This window comes from Hyperolius riggenbachi, chromosome 6 (genome assembly GCF_040937935.1).
Source record: "Hyperolius riggenbachi isolate aHypRig1 chromosome 6, aHypRig1.pri, whole genome shotgun sequence".
NCBI lineage: Eukaryota > Metazoa > Chordata > Amphibia > Anura > Hyperoliidae > Hyperolius > Hyperolius riggenbachi.
The window spans coordinates 352,944,120-352,957,116 of record NC_090651.1 but is presented as its reverse complement, the minus strand read 5'-3'; the positions used below and the strand labels follow the sequence as shown (position 1 = coordinate 352,957,116).

Below are 12,997 nucleotides of genomic sequence, written 5' to 3'. Positions count from 1 at the left end.
ATGGGGGGAGGGGAGAACCGCATCACCGAGATACCCCAATAATATCAACTAATAAAGCTCGCTGTCTGAGGGTAACTCTGGACTCTCATTCAAACAACATATTAACAACCTCCTGCTACTTACATCTCAAAAACATTTCTTTCTTACAGAGGAGGCTACTAAAGTGCTATGTACGTGCTCTAATCATTTCCCGTCTTGACTACTGTAACACTACTGAAAACCAGACTGGCACCTCGCCAGTCTCTTCTGACCTCTGCTGCCATCTCATCCACCTCTCCTCCCACTCCTCTGATGCTGCCCCTCTCTGCCAATCCCTACTGACCTCTGCAGCCTGTCTCATCCACCTCTCCTCCCCCTCCTCTCTGCCAATCCCTACTGACGTCTGCTGCCGTCTCATCTACCTCTCCTCCTGCTCCTCTCTGCCAATCCCTACTGACCTCTGCTGCCCGTCTCATCTACCTCTCCTCCCGCTCCTCTGATGCAGCCTTTATCTGCCAATCCCTTCTGACCTCTGCTGCCTGTCTCATCCACCTCTCCTCCCGCTCCTCTGATGCTGCCCCTCTCTGCCAATCCCTACTGACCTCTGCTGCCATCTCCTCCACCTCTCCTCCCGCTCCTCTGATGCTGCCCCTCTCTGCCAATCCCTACTGACCTCTGCTGCCCGTCTCATCCACCTCTCCTCCCGCTCCTCTGATGCTGCCCCTCTCTGCCACTCCCTACTGACCTCAGCTGCCCATCTCATCCACTGCTCCTCCCGCTCCTCTGATGCTGCCCCTCTCTGCCACTCCCTACTGACCTCAGCTGCCTGTCTCATCCACCTCTCATCCTGCTTCTCTTTGCCAATCCCCACTGACCTTTGCTGTTTATCTCAACCAACTCTCCTCCCACTCTGTGTCCATGCTTCTGCATATGAGTGTGTGTGTGTAAATAAGCGTGTATTTGTCCATGTTTGTGCGTGTGTGTAAGTGTGCTTGTGTGTGTGTGTTTGTCTATGTTTGTAGGTGTGTGTATGTGTCTGTAGTATGTACATTGTACATATGTTGTAGAACCACTCTGGGTGTTACCTCGAGCTTGGCGAACTTCTCGGCCTTGTAGCAGGCATATTCAGCATTGATCAGTTTAGTGAGAAGAAATTCCTGGAACTCTGGACCCTGAATATGGAGAAGATAAAGAGCCGTGTAACACTGCCGATACTCTTACATAACGATCACTCCAGCGCTAACAGTAATGCTGGAACAGCAGGAATACAGGGCAGAACACCACAGATATGTATGTATGCGTGTATATATATATATATATATATATATATATATATATATATATATACACATACATACATACATACATACATACATACATACGCACGCACGCACACACAGTACATCTGCCATGACAACTATGATCTAGTACTGGAACTGGCAGAATAACACAGATGACACAAATGTACCAGTGTTTTTCTATATATGAACTTACTTGGCTTACTTGGCCAATAAATCCAAATATGATTTTGATAAGTCACTGTCATGCTTATCCTCTGAGTCATCTGATTGTCATGCTGATCTTCTTAATCACGTGATTGTCATACTGATCCTCTAAAGGTGCGTACACACGTCTGATTTTAACTGACCGGTCGTTTGGACGTCAAATCGGGCGTGTGTACAAACGATCGTTCAGCTGATAAGAATGGATTTGACCGATCCGCCAAGCGGATCCGTCAAAACCAGTGTTATCAGCTGAATGACCGTTTGTACACACGCCCGATTTGACGTCCAAACGACCGGTCAGTTAAAATCAGACGTGTGTACGCACCTTAAAGAGACACTAAAGCGAAAAAAAAAATGATGATATTATGATTTGTATGTGTAGTACAGCTAAGAAAAACATTAAGATCAGATACATCAGTCTAATTGTTTCCAGTACAGGAAGAGTTAAGAAACTCCAGTTGTTATCTCTATGCAAACAAGCCATTAACTCTCCGACTAAGCCTTAAGGTGGCCATACACTGGCCCGATTCGCGGCCGTTTCGACAGCAGATTCGATCCTGGGATCGAATCTGCTGCCAATCATTCGCGGTAAACGCACCCGCCGATCCGATTTCCTCCCGAAATCGGATCGGTCCGTCGATTGCACCGTGCGGGAAATCACTCTTGATCGGCCGCGGGTAGGGAGCGCGTCGCTAGCGGCGGCCGGTCCGATCAGGTATACATTACCTGAAGCTGGCTCCCGGGCATCTTCTCCGCGCTGCACGGCTCTGTTCCTGCTCCATTCCGGGGCTTCCTGTGTCACTCCGTGACCAGGAAGTTCAAATAGAGGGCGTGTATACAGGGGGGGGACAGGCGGCAGGAGCAGCTCAGCAGATGGTGAATCGGTTTCAGGCTGAAATCGATTCACAATCTGTTTGCAGTAAAGGCAGCCATACGATCCCTCTCTGATCAGATTCGATCAGATAGGGATCTGTCAGCTGGTCGATCTAATGGCAAATCGACCAGTGTATGGCTACCTTTAGTCCTGGAGAGGGCTGTTATCTGACTTTTATATTCTCAACTGTAAGTGAACTGTTTACTTTTTCTCTGCCAGAGGAGAGGTCATTACTTCACAGACTGCTCTGAAAGACTCATTTTGAATGCTGAGTGTTGTGTAATCTGCACATATTATAGAATGATGCAATGTTAGAAAAAACACTATATACCTGAAAATAAAAGTATGAGAATATTTTCTTTGCTGCTAATCTTCTAGTAATTATTCATAGTACACAACCAATTCACTATATCATATTTTTTTTTTCCGCTTCAGTGTCTCTTTAAGTCTCCTGATTGTTATGCTAATCATCTGAGTTACCTGATCTTCATGCAGATCCTCTGAGTTACCTAATTACCATGCTGATCCCCTGATTGTCATGATAATCCCCTGAGTCAACTGATTGTCATGCTGATCTTTTGAGTCACCTGACTGTCACGCTGATCCTGAGTCACCTGACTGTCATGCTCATCCTCTGAGTTACCTGATTGTCATGCTAATGCTCCGAGTCTCCTGATTGTCATGCTGATCCTCTGGCTCTACCCTCATGGTTGCATAAGCAAGGATCTCAGGCATTTTGAGTTTCCACATCAATGTTTGATCCGGGTAACCAACTTAAAATCCCATAGGCAGAGGATCAACATGACAGCCAAGATTACATCACTTTTAGACACAGTTCAGCCCAGGCTGCCTTCATATTTAGTTATCTCACTCTTAGAATGTCTCTTAAAGGGGCAGCCGCCACCATCAACCATATCCTTACCTTGCGGAAGAGGGCCGGATCAGGGAGGGGAGGGCCAAAGAAAGGCACGTCGTCCCGGGCCGTAACCGAGACCTGAAACACCAATGGAATCATTCATTAACACACATGGCAACCAATGAGACTTCAGTATGTGCAGCAGAAGAGAATCCAGGCACCAGATGAGTAGCAGATCACCACTTTATTGCATCTCCAATACAAACAGACACATGCAAAACACAGCGGCCTGACAGCCGTTCCGCGAGCCTTCCTTGCTTCTTCAGAGAACACAAGGCTTGTGGAACGGCTGTCAAGCCGCTGTTTTTTGCATGTGTCTGTTTGTATGGGAGATGCAAGAAAGAGGTGATCTGCTACTCATCTGGTGCCCATATTCTCTTCTTCTGCTGCTATTATTGGAATTGTACAGTTGTTCGGAGGCACAGTGAGTCACCTAAAACCCCCCATTGGCTGCCAAGTATAATCTAGAGCCAACCTACTCTCTCTTTCCTTTTGATAGACTTCAGTATGTCATAGCCAAGCCTATGGAAAATATATTCTAACATTATTACTATTGTGTCCAGGAAGTGGATAATATGAGCCCTGCAACACACAGAGCAGCTGCAATCTCACTCCTTCTCCTAATCTCTCACTCTTCCCCTAACATATAGTAGAATGCCGTAAAGAGGCCCTGTAGTGACATATAGTACAATACAGTAAAGAGGCCCTGTAGTGACATATAGTAGAATGCAGTAAAAAGGCCCTGTAGTGAGTGACATATAGTAGTATGCAGTAAAGAGGCCCTGTAGTGGCATATAGTAGAATGCAGTTAAGAGGCCCTGTAGTGACATATAGTAGAATGCAGTAAAGAGGCCCTGTAGTGACATATAGTAGAATGCAGTAAAGAGGCTCTGTAGGGACATATAGTAGAATGCAGTAAAGAGACACTGTAGTAGCATATAGTAGAATACAGTAAAGAGGCCCTGTAGTGACATATAGTAGAATGCAGTAAAGAGGCCCTGTAGTGGCATATAGTAGAATGCAGTAAAGAGGCCCTGTAGTGACATATAGTAGAATGCAGTAAAGAGGCCCTGTCGTGACAAATAGTAAAATGCAGTAAAGAGGCCCTGTAGTGACATATAGTAGAATGCAGTAAAGAGGCCCTGTAGTGACATATAGTAAAATGCAGTAAAGAGGCCCTGTAGTGACATATAGTAAAATGCAGTAAAGAGGCCCTGTAGTGACATATAGTAGCATGCAGTAAAATAAAGAGGCCCTGTAGTGACATATAGTAGAATACAGTAAAGAGGCCCTGTAGTGACATATAGTAAAATGCAGTAAAGAGGCCCTGTAGTGACATATAGTAGAATGCAGTAAAGAGGCCCTGTAGTGACATATAGTAAAATGCAGTAAAGAGGTCCTGTAGTGACATATAGTAGCATGCAGTAAAGAGGCACTGTAGTGACATATAGTAGAACGCAGTAAAGAGGCCCTTTAGTGACATATAGTAGAATGCAGTAAAGAGGCCCTGTAGTGACATATAGTAAAATGCAGTAAATAGGCCCTGTAGTGACATATAGTAGAATGCAGTAAAGAGGCCCTGTAGTGACATAAAGCAGAATGCAGTAAACAGGCCCTGTAGTGACATAAAGTAGAATGCAGTAAAGAGGCCCTGTAGTGACATATAGTAGAATGCAGTAAAGAGGCCCTGTAGTGACATAAAGCAGAATGCAGTAAACAGGCCCTGTAGTGACATAAAGTAGAATGCAGTAAAGAGGCCCTGTAGTGACATATAGTAGAATGCAGTAAAGAGGCCCTGTAGTGACATATAGTAGAATGTAGTAAAGAGGCCCTGTAGTGACATATAGTAGAATGTAGTAAAGAGGCCCTATAGTGACATATAGTAGAATGCAGTAACGATGCCCTGCAGTGACATATAATAATATGCAGTAAAGAGGCCCTGTAGTGGCATATAGTAGAATGCAGTAAAGAGGCCCTGTAGTGACATATAGTAGAATGCAGTAAAGAGGCCCTGTAGTGACAAATAGTAAAATGCAGTAAAGAGGCCCTGTAGTGACATATAGTAGAATGCAGTAAAGAGGCCCTGTAGTGACATATAGTAAAATGCAGTAAAGAGGCCCTGTAGTGACATATAGTAGAATGCAGTAAAGAGGCCCTGTAGTGACATATAGTAAAATGCAGTAAAGAGGTCCTGTAGTGACATATAGTAGCATGCAGTAAAGAGGCACTGTAGTGACATATAGTAGAACGCAGTAAAGAGGCCCTTTAGTGACATATAGTAAAATGCAGTAAATAGGCCCTGTAGTGACATATAGTAGAATGTAGTAAAGAGGCCCTGTAGTGACATATAGTAGAATGTAGTAAAGAGGCCCTATAGTGACATATAGTAGAATGCAGTAACGATGCCCTGCAGTGACATATAATAATATGCAGTAAAGAGGCCCTGTAGTGACATATAGCAGAATGCAGTAAAGAGGCCCTGTAGTGACATATAGTAGAATGTAGTAAAGAGGCCCTATAGTGACATATAGTAGAATGCAGTAACTATGCCCTGCAGTGACATATAATAATATGCAGTAAAGAGGCCCTGTAGTGACATATAGCAGAATGCAGTAAAGAGGCCCTGTAGTGACATATAGTAGAATGTAGTAAAGAGGCCCTATAGTGACATATAGTAGAATGCAGTAACTATGCCCTGCAGTGACATATAATAACATGCAGTAAAGAGGTCCTGTAGTGACATATAGTAGAATGCAGTAAAGAGGCCTTGTAGTGACATATAGTAGAATGCAGTAAAGAGGCCCTGTAGTTTCACATATAGTAAAATGCAGTAAAGAGGCCCTGTAGTGACATATAGTAGCATGCAGTAAAGAGGCCCTGTAGTGACATATAGTAGAATGCAGTAAAGAGGCCCTGTAGTGACATATAATAACATGCAGTAAATAGGCCCTGTAGTGACATATAGTAGAATGCAGTAAGGAGGACCTGTAGTGACATATAGTAGAATGCAGTAAAGAGACACTGTAGTGACATATAGTAGAATGCAGTAAAGAGGCCCTGTAGTGACATATAGTAGAATGCAGTAAAGAGGCGCTGTAGTGACCTATAGTAGAATGCAGTAAAGAGGCCCTGTAGTGGCATATAGTAGAATGCCGAAAATTATTCAGGATACACACTTTTATGGTAATTATCGTGGTTTCAGGATCAGAAACACTTCCTGTATCTACAGTGTATATTGCTGTATATTGGTATGTAGCCCTGCCCTCCCAGTGATGCTTAGCCTAGGCTATTAAGGCATTTTGGGGCACCTGTATTATTTGTACTGGCTTTGGACCTCTCAGTAAACAAACATTCTGCAGAGCTACACCTGACAGCACTAGAGATGTCCCCACCTGTGATACATTTCAGAATAAAAATCAGGCTGAGGAAATAGCTTACAATGGGCAAACATTGGCTAAATCATTTATAAGTGAACATTGTATAAATAAAATCATTGTTATTTCCACTACAGTTCCTCTTTAAAGGACCACTCCAGCCAAAAAGTAACCTGTTAAAATCTGACAGAACCGACAGGTTTTGGACTAGTCCAACTCCTCATGGGGGATTCTCAGGATTTTCTTTGTTTTCAAAAGCATTGCCTGAACGGCAGTTTAACTGCCAAAATAGTGTTATGCCAGCCAGCCCCCCTAATCACTTGCACACTATTTTGGCAGTTAGACTTAGCGACTGCCGTACAGGAAATGCTTATGAAAACAAAGGATACCCTGAGAATCCCCCATGAGGAGATGAACTAATCCATAACCTGTTGGTGCTGTCAGATTTTAACTGCTTTCTTTTTTCGTTGGAGTGGTCCCTTAAAGAGTACACCGACTATTTTGTGCCGCTGGCCTTACAGGATAAGCAGTATAAGTAAGCAAAGCTGAGCCGCTGTCAGGGTGGGTGCTGGGAGAAGATGGCCGCCGTTGGCCATGGCTCAGCCGCAGTCAGTGGTAATTGGGGCAGACAAGGGTGAGAGCAGCTACTGACTCCACTCAGCACTGATCAGCGTCAAGCACCCGAGACTCAGACATCCCCTCTGACCAATCACAGCCGGGCGACAGAGCGTTAACGTCTGGATGCAGAGGTGACACACGTGTGACCGCAGTATATCCTCTGCAGAGTCACATGGGACCTTGGGAGTCTGTGATCGCTGCTATTCAGTAGGCCAGTCTGTGACAGTGAGACCAATAGTGGGAAGCCTCCTGATCACCAGTGAGGTTGTTAAACCAGGCACAGATTTTTGCTTATTTGAATTAAAGGGGCACTACGGCGAAAAATTGCAAAATTTAAAATATGTGCAAACAGATACAAATAAGAAGTACGTTTTTTTCCAGAGTAAAATGAGCCATAAATTACTTTTCTGCTATGTTACTGTCACTTACAGTAGGCAGTAGAAATCTGACAGAAGCGACAGGTTTTGGACTAGTCCATCTCTTCATAGGGGATTCTCAGATATTCCCTAAAAAGGTTTTAAACCATGATGCTGGCCAGCTTCCCTGCTCGCTACACAGTTTTTTGGGCAGTTGGACAGAGCAACTGCCATTTACTAAGTGCTTTTGAAAATAAATAAATCCCTTAGAATCTCCATGAAGAGATGGACTAGCCCAAAACCTGTCGGTTCTGTCAGATGTCTACTACCTACTGTAAAGCTGGCCATACACTGGCCCGATTTGCCGCCGTTTCGACAGCAGATTCGATCACTGGGATCGAATCTGCTGCCAATCGTTCGCGCTACACGCCGAATTTCGATCCATTTTGTCCGATCCCGTCGATTGCTCCGTGCGGAAAATTACCGTCGATCGCCCACGGGTAGGGAGCGCGTCGCTAGCGGCGTTCGATTGCCGGACGACCGACGCAATCGAGCGGCAATACATTACCTGCTCCGCCGGCACGACTGCCCCCGGTCACCGCTGCACCGTGTCTGCGCTGGTCTCCGGCATGCTTCAGTTTCTCCTGCCCGGCAGGAAGTTTAAACAGTAGAGGGCGCTCTACTGTTTAAACTTCCTGCCCGGGCAGGAAGAAGCAAAGCATGCCGGACCTGGAGACCAGAGCGGAGAAGACAGCGGAGACATGGGGACTGGAGTCGCGCCGGCGGAGCAGGTAATGTATGTGGGCGGGGGGAGCGGCGGCAGCAGCACCACCACCACAACAGATTGTGAACGGTTTCAGGCTGAAATCGGTTCACAATCTGTTTGCAGTAAAGGTAGCCATACGATCCCTCTCTGATCAGATTCGATCAGAGAGGGATCTATCTGTTGGTCGAATCTGATGGCAAATCGACCAGTGTATGGCTACCTTTAGTGACAGCAACATAGGAGAAAAGTAATTTATGGCTCATTTTACTCTAGAAAAAACATACTTCTTATTTGTTTGTGTGCACATATTTAAAATTTTACATTTATTCACTATAGTGCCCCTTTAATTATAGATAATTCATTTTGTTAAAAAAATGTAGTATTCACATAAAAAAAAATAATCTGTTGCACCAATGCATAGATCCTCACTGACTTCTACCTGCCTGCTCATGCATAATCTGAATAAGGCTTTGTTCACATCTAAAATCGCTGACGCCATTTTCGTTTTTTTTTGCGAGTTTTTTTTCCTCCTCCCCATGCTTAGCTGCGCGCTTCCATTTTGTTTAAAGCGCTTTTGCGGAGTGATTTTTTTTTCACTTCCTAACACAAGTCAGAAACGCTTTGACCCAGAAATGAATAAATACAATGTGAAAGCGCGAACGCAATCGCTGCACAAAGCGATTTTGTGAGCGTTTTGCGCTTTTCCTATACCTTCCATTGTAGCAAAATCGCCCTAAAAATAGTACAGGCAGCGCTTTGCTGAGCACAAAGCGGACGAAACGCGCTGATATGAACTATCCCATAAGGATTCATTGCACAAGCGATTTTAGGGCGTTTTTTTTTAAATCGCCGGCTCTTAAAAATACCGCAAAACGCACTAGGTGTGAACGAGCCTTACAACCCTACCCCTGGTCACATGGGCATAAAGTGATTGTTTTCTCAGTGAAAGCCACGCCTCCCAGCTGACTGACAGCCTATCAAGTGGCCTGGTTTCACACTGACTAGGATAAGGGAGTAAAGCAGGCAGCTGGAGATTACTGAGGGTTTATGAATTTATTCAGCACTTAATTTTTGTTTTTAAGAAAAAAACGTATTATGTGTACAGTTGGTTAAAATAACCTTCCATTACATGGAAATTAAGAAAGAAAGCAAAAAACCTAAAAAAAAGCGGTGGACTCCACAAGCCCTGTGATGTGTCCTGTGATATCTGACTGTATATCTATAATATGTATAATACACTATCAGCTTATCAGAAGGTTAGTTTAGCTCCAAAAGGGGTGGGATCATTATAAGAGGAGGTGAGTTTTGCTGCAGAAGGGGCGGGATTAGCACTAAGAGGTGTGTTTAGCTCTAGAATGCACAGGTTTAGCTACAAGATAGAAAAGAGGTATAATATAGGTATGCACCAGAATGTTGGCTCCTCAAAGACAAAGTTGATTTGAGGATTATCAGAGGAATTTCCAGACACTACAGGCTGCAGTGCCCTGAGCTCAGTCGCAGTTTTTGTAGTGACAGGTTCACTTTAAGGCCCCTTAAGGTTACCCAGCATTGCCAGGGCTGTTGAGTGACAGAATTCTGCTTCCAAGCAGGTGACGGATGCAGGATAATCCCATAATGCTCAGACAGTCCCCAGACTGAGACATCACAGCCAACAATTAATGGGATTTTCGGATCTAGTCTTATTAGATGATGAGGAAGATGGTGATGAAGTTCAGGACAAGAGTTCCCAGCCAGGAGCCGCAGGCTGAGAGGAGATCTGCTGGGAGACCCCACAGACACACAGACCACCGATAGCAGGACTGGGCCCCCGGGGTCCATCTAGAATAGATCTAAAATACAGTAAATAATTTAAATCTGTGAACATAATTTCACTAGCTTCAGATCTTTTAAAGCCAGCGACAGAGCACTCAGTAACTTTTGCACCCTGCACAATGCAAGTGAACAGCTCCTCCCCGAGGGCTAAGAATGTGAACAGCAGGTAAATTTACCTCTGCCCCTGAGGATCAGCATGTGAACAACTCCACCCCCGAGGATATTATATTAATGTTCCTGTCACTTTTGCCATCATTAAGGCACTCTGAGTCCATGCATGCAGTTGCAGAGACAAAGGGCTCGATTCACAAAGCGGTGATAACTCAGTTATCACGCCTAAAAGACTTTAGGTGTGATAACCTTTGCACCACTGAGTTATCACCGATTTGTGCTGCTCTTCGCGCGAAGCTCCCGCGCGCAAACGCGCACGTGCTCGCGCAAACGCGCAAAGTCCCATAGGGCTTAATGGGAGCTTTGCGCGAAGCGCCGGGTGCTGCGCGCGCGCGCCTGCGCCCTTGCGCGCGGAAAATTCGCGCGAGTTTCTTCTTATCATGCCTAAACTGAGTTTAGGCGTGATAAAGGGCTTTTCACTCGCGTGCAAACACTTTGCACCGCTTTGTGAATCAGGCCCAAAGTATTTGTTGACTTGGAGAAGTAGTTAAGGCCCATGAAATACGTCGTCTTTAGTTGTCCAATACATTGAATACTTCTTAACCTCCTTCTTACTGAGGTAAGACTGTTTCAATATACAGCGGGTTACTTTTTGGTTTATTTTGTGGTGCCTCCTCCCACCGTGCTAATCAGGTACATGCAGCTCCACCCCTGAGGTTCACAATGTGAGCAGCCCCACCCCTGAGGATCTCATATTCATGTCACTTTTGCTATCATTATATATATACAGTATTTCTATCTAAATGCCACACCAGCAGATAATGTTTCTCTCCCCAAACAGTAGAAAGTGATTAGGAGGGGAAGTCGCCGGAGAAACTTTGAACAAAAATAAGTAGTGAAGGGCTAGACATTTGTAACCCAGCCTCTAACTTTAACTCCGAACCCCGGTAATTTCTTTAGGTACAACGTCCTTATAATGCAGGGGTGGTAATGGTCAGCGTACCTTGTACACAGTGTTTTCGGTGCATGGCTCTTCCACTTGGACCACAATATAGGCATGCAGGAAGTTGGAGGCGATCATGTCCGGGACGAAGGGCGTGTTCTTGTCTTGGAATACTATGGCTACAATATCGTTTCCGATGTGTCGCTTCCTCTGCAACTTAACGTGGGGGAAAAAACGTAAACAGGTTTATATATGATAATGGCATGCAGTGGGAGGTCATGCCACCTCATTATCACCCAAGACCCCTTATAGACACATAGACCCCCCTGGACCTACAGGCACCCACCAATGCTGCAAGCCCACAGTCCTGACTAGTTGCTTGTGTATAGCAGAAGTCATGGAGAGGCATGTGATCAGTTTGGTCAGGTGACAGATTTGTAAGAATGTGATTTGTTGATTCGGTTTCCTGTGTAGACTGAATGCCTCTCAGCAGATCACAGTCTTAAGGTTCCCATATACATAGCAAAGTATGGGCAGATCGACAGACAGATCTCTCTGAGAGCCGACGCCGCATCCACCCAGAGGCATAGCTATGGTTTTACGCGCCTGGGGACAAAGTGTTTTGCACCCACCACCTAGACAAAATGGTCGTGGACATGAATGTGGGCGGGGTCATGGGGGGAGACAGATGGACAAATTCTGTTTAGATAGCCACATGTGCCCCCTTCCCCATAGATAGAAAGATGTGCTCCCCTTCCCCATTTAGATAGCCAGATGTCCCTCCATTCCTCCTGTTTGCATAGACAGATGTGCCCCACTTTTTCTGCTGCTGCTAACACTTCTGCACTCCTCTGCAGAGGGAAGGAGAGAAGCAGGGTCACTTCGGGCAGCCAGCAAGCTGCCTCTCACATGCGTGGGGGTGCAGCAGCTGTGCTGAGCGCCCTCACAGTGCTGCGCCCGGGGACATATGTTCCCCCTTGCCCACCCATAGATACGCCTCTGCATCCACCACCTTGCCGCTTTTACCCTCCGTTAATTTGCAGGCTACCTAAATCGAATGGTCGGTGAGCCTGCAAAATTGCTTGATGTATGGGCACCTTTACAAGACAATCACCTGATCAAACTGATAACATGATTATCCCTGAGTTCTGCTACACACAGACTCTCCAGTCATGGCCCCCCTACATCTCATTCTGATGGTCACATGATGCCCCAGGTTTCCAAGGAATTTACCCCATTAAAAACCCCTGGGCAGCCTGATCCATCCTGGGCTAAACAGACAAACCCCTCCACATCCACCATAATGATGGGCACCCAGTAATATCACGTATAGAACAGGAAGTGTGCTACAGGAAGTCCCTCTACCTGTTGGGCGTCCCCCTCTGTGTACGGCAGTTTGGTGGATATGTGGAACATGATCTCCTTGCTGCGGAAGTTACAATAGACGGATTCTGTTCCAGTCTGTCCGTGAGTTACGTCCAGCCCTCCCCGGAAGCTGAAACAAAAAAAACATTGATAACCAACGTTCCTGATGAGTACATCATCTCATCTGGCCATTTTGCTGAGATCTGATCACATCTGGTTATTGTGCTGAGATATGATCTCATTTGGTCATTGTGCGGAGATCTGATCACATCTGGTCATAGTGCTGAGATCTGATCACATCTGGTCATTGTGCTGAGATCTGATCACATCTGGTCATTGTGCTGAGATCTGATCACATCTGGTCATAATGCTGAGATC

The 12,997-nt window shown here is 45.4% G+C and overlaps 1 protein-coding gene across 12 annotated transcripts in view; it reads right to left on the bottom strand.

Annotated features, from left to right (window-relative positions):
• Nucleotides 1-12,997, bottom strand: part of RAP1GAP (RAP1 GTPase activating protein) — a 339,663-nt gene that overhangs the window by 23,344 nt on the left and 303,322 nt on the right. For all 12 annotated transcript variants that reach the window (XM_068241700.1, XM_068241701.1, XM_068241706.1 and 9 more), the window contains 4 exons: nucleotides 12,620-12,749; nucleotides 11,315-11,470; nucleotides 3,281-3,352; nucleotides 1,065-1,151 (listed from right to left, as the gene is read on the bottom strand). In XM_068241700.1, the coding sequence (XP_068097801.1) occupies nucleotides 1,065-1,151; nucleotides 3,281-3,352; nucleotides 11,315-11,470; nucleotides 12,620-12,749 (445 nt within the window). The remainder of the gene's footprint in view (nucleotides 1-1,064; nucleotides 1,152-3,280; nucleotides 3,353-11,314; nucleotides 11,471-12,619; nucleotides 12,750-12,997) is intronic.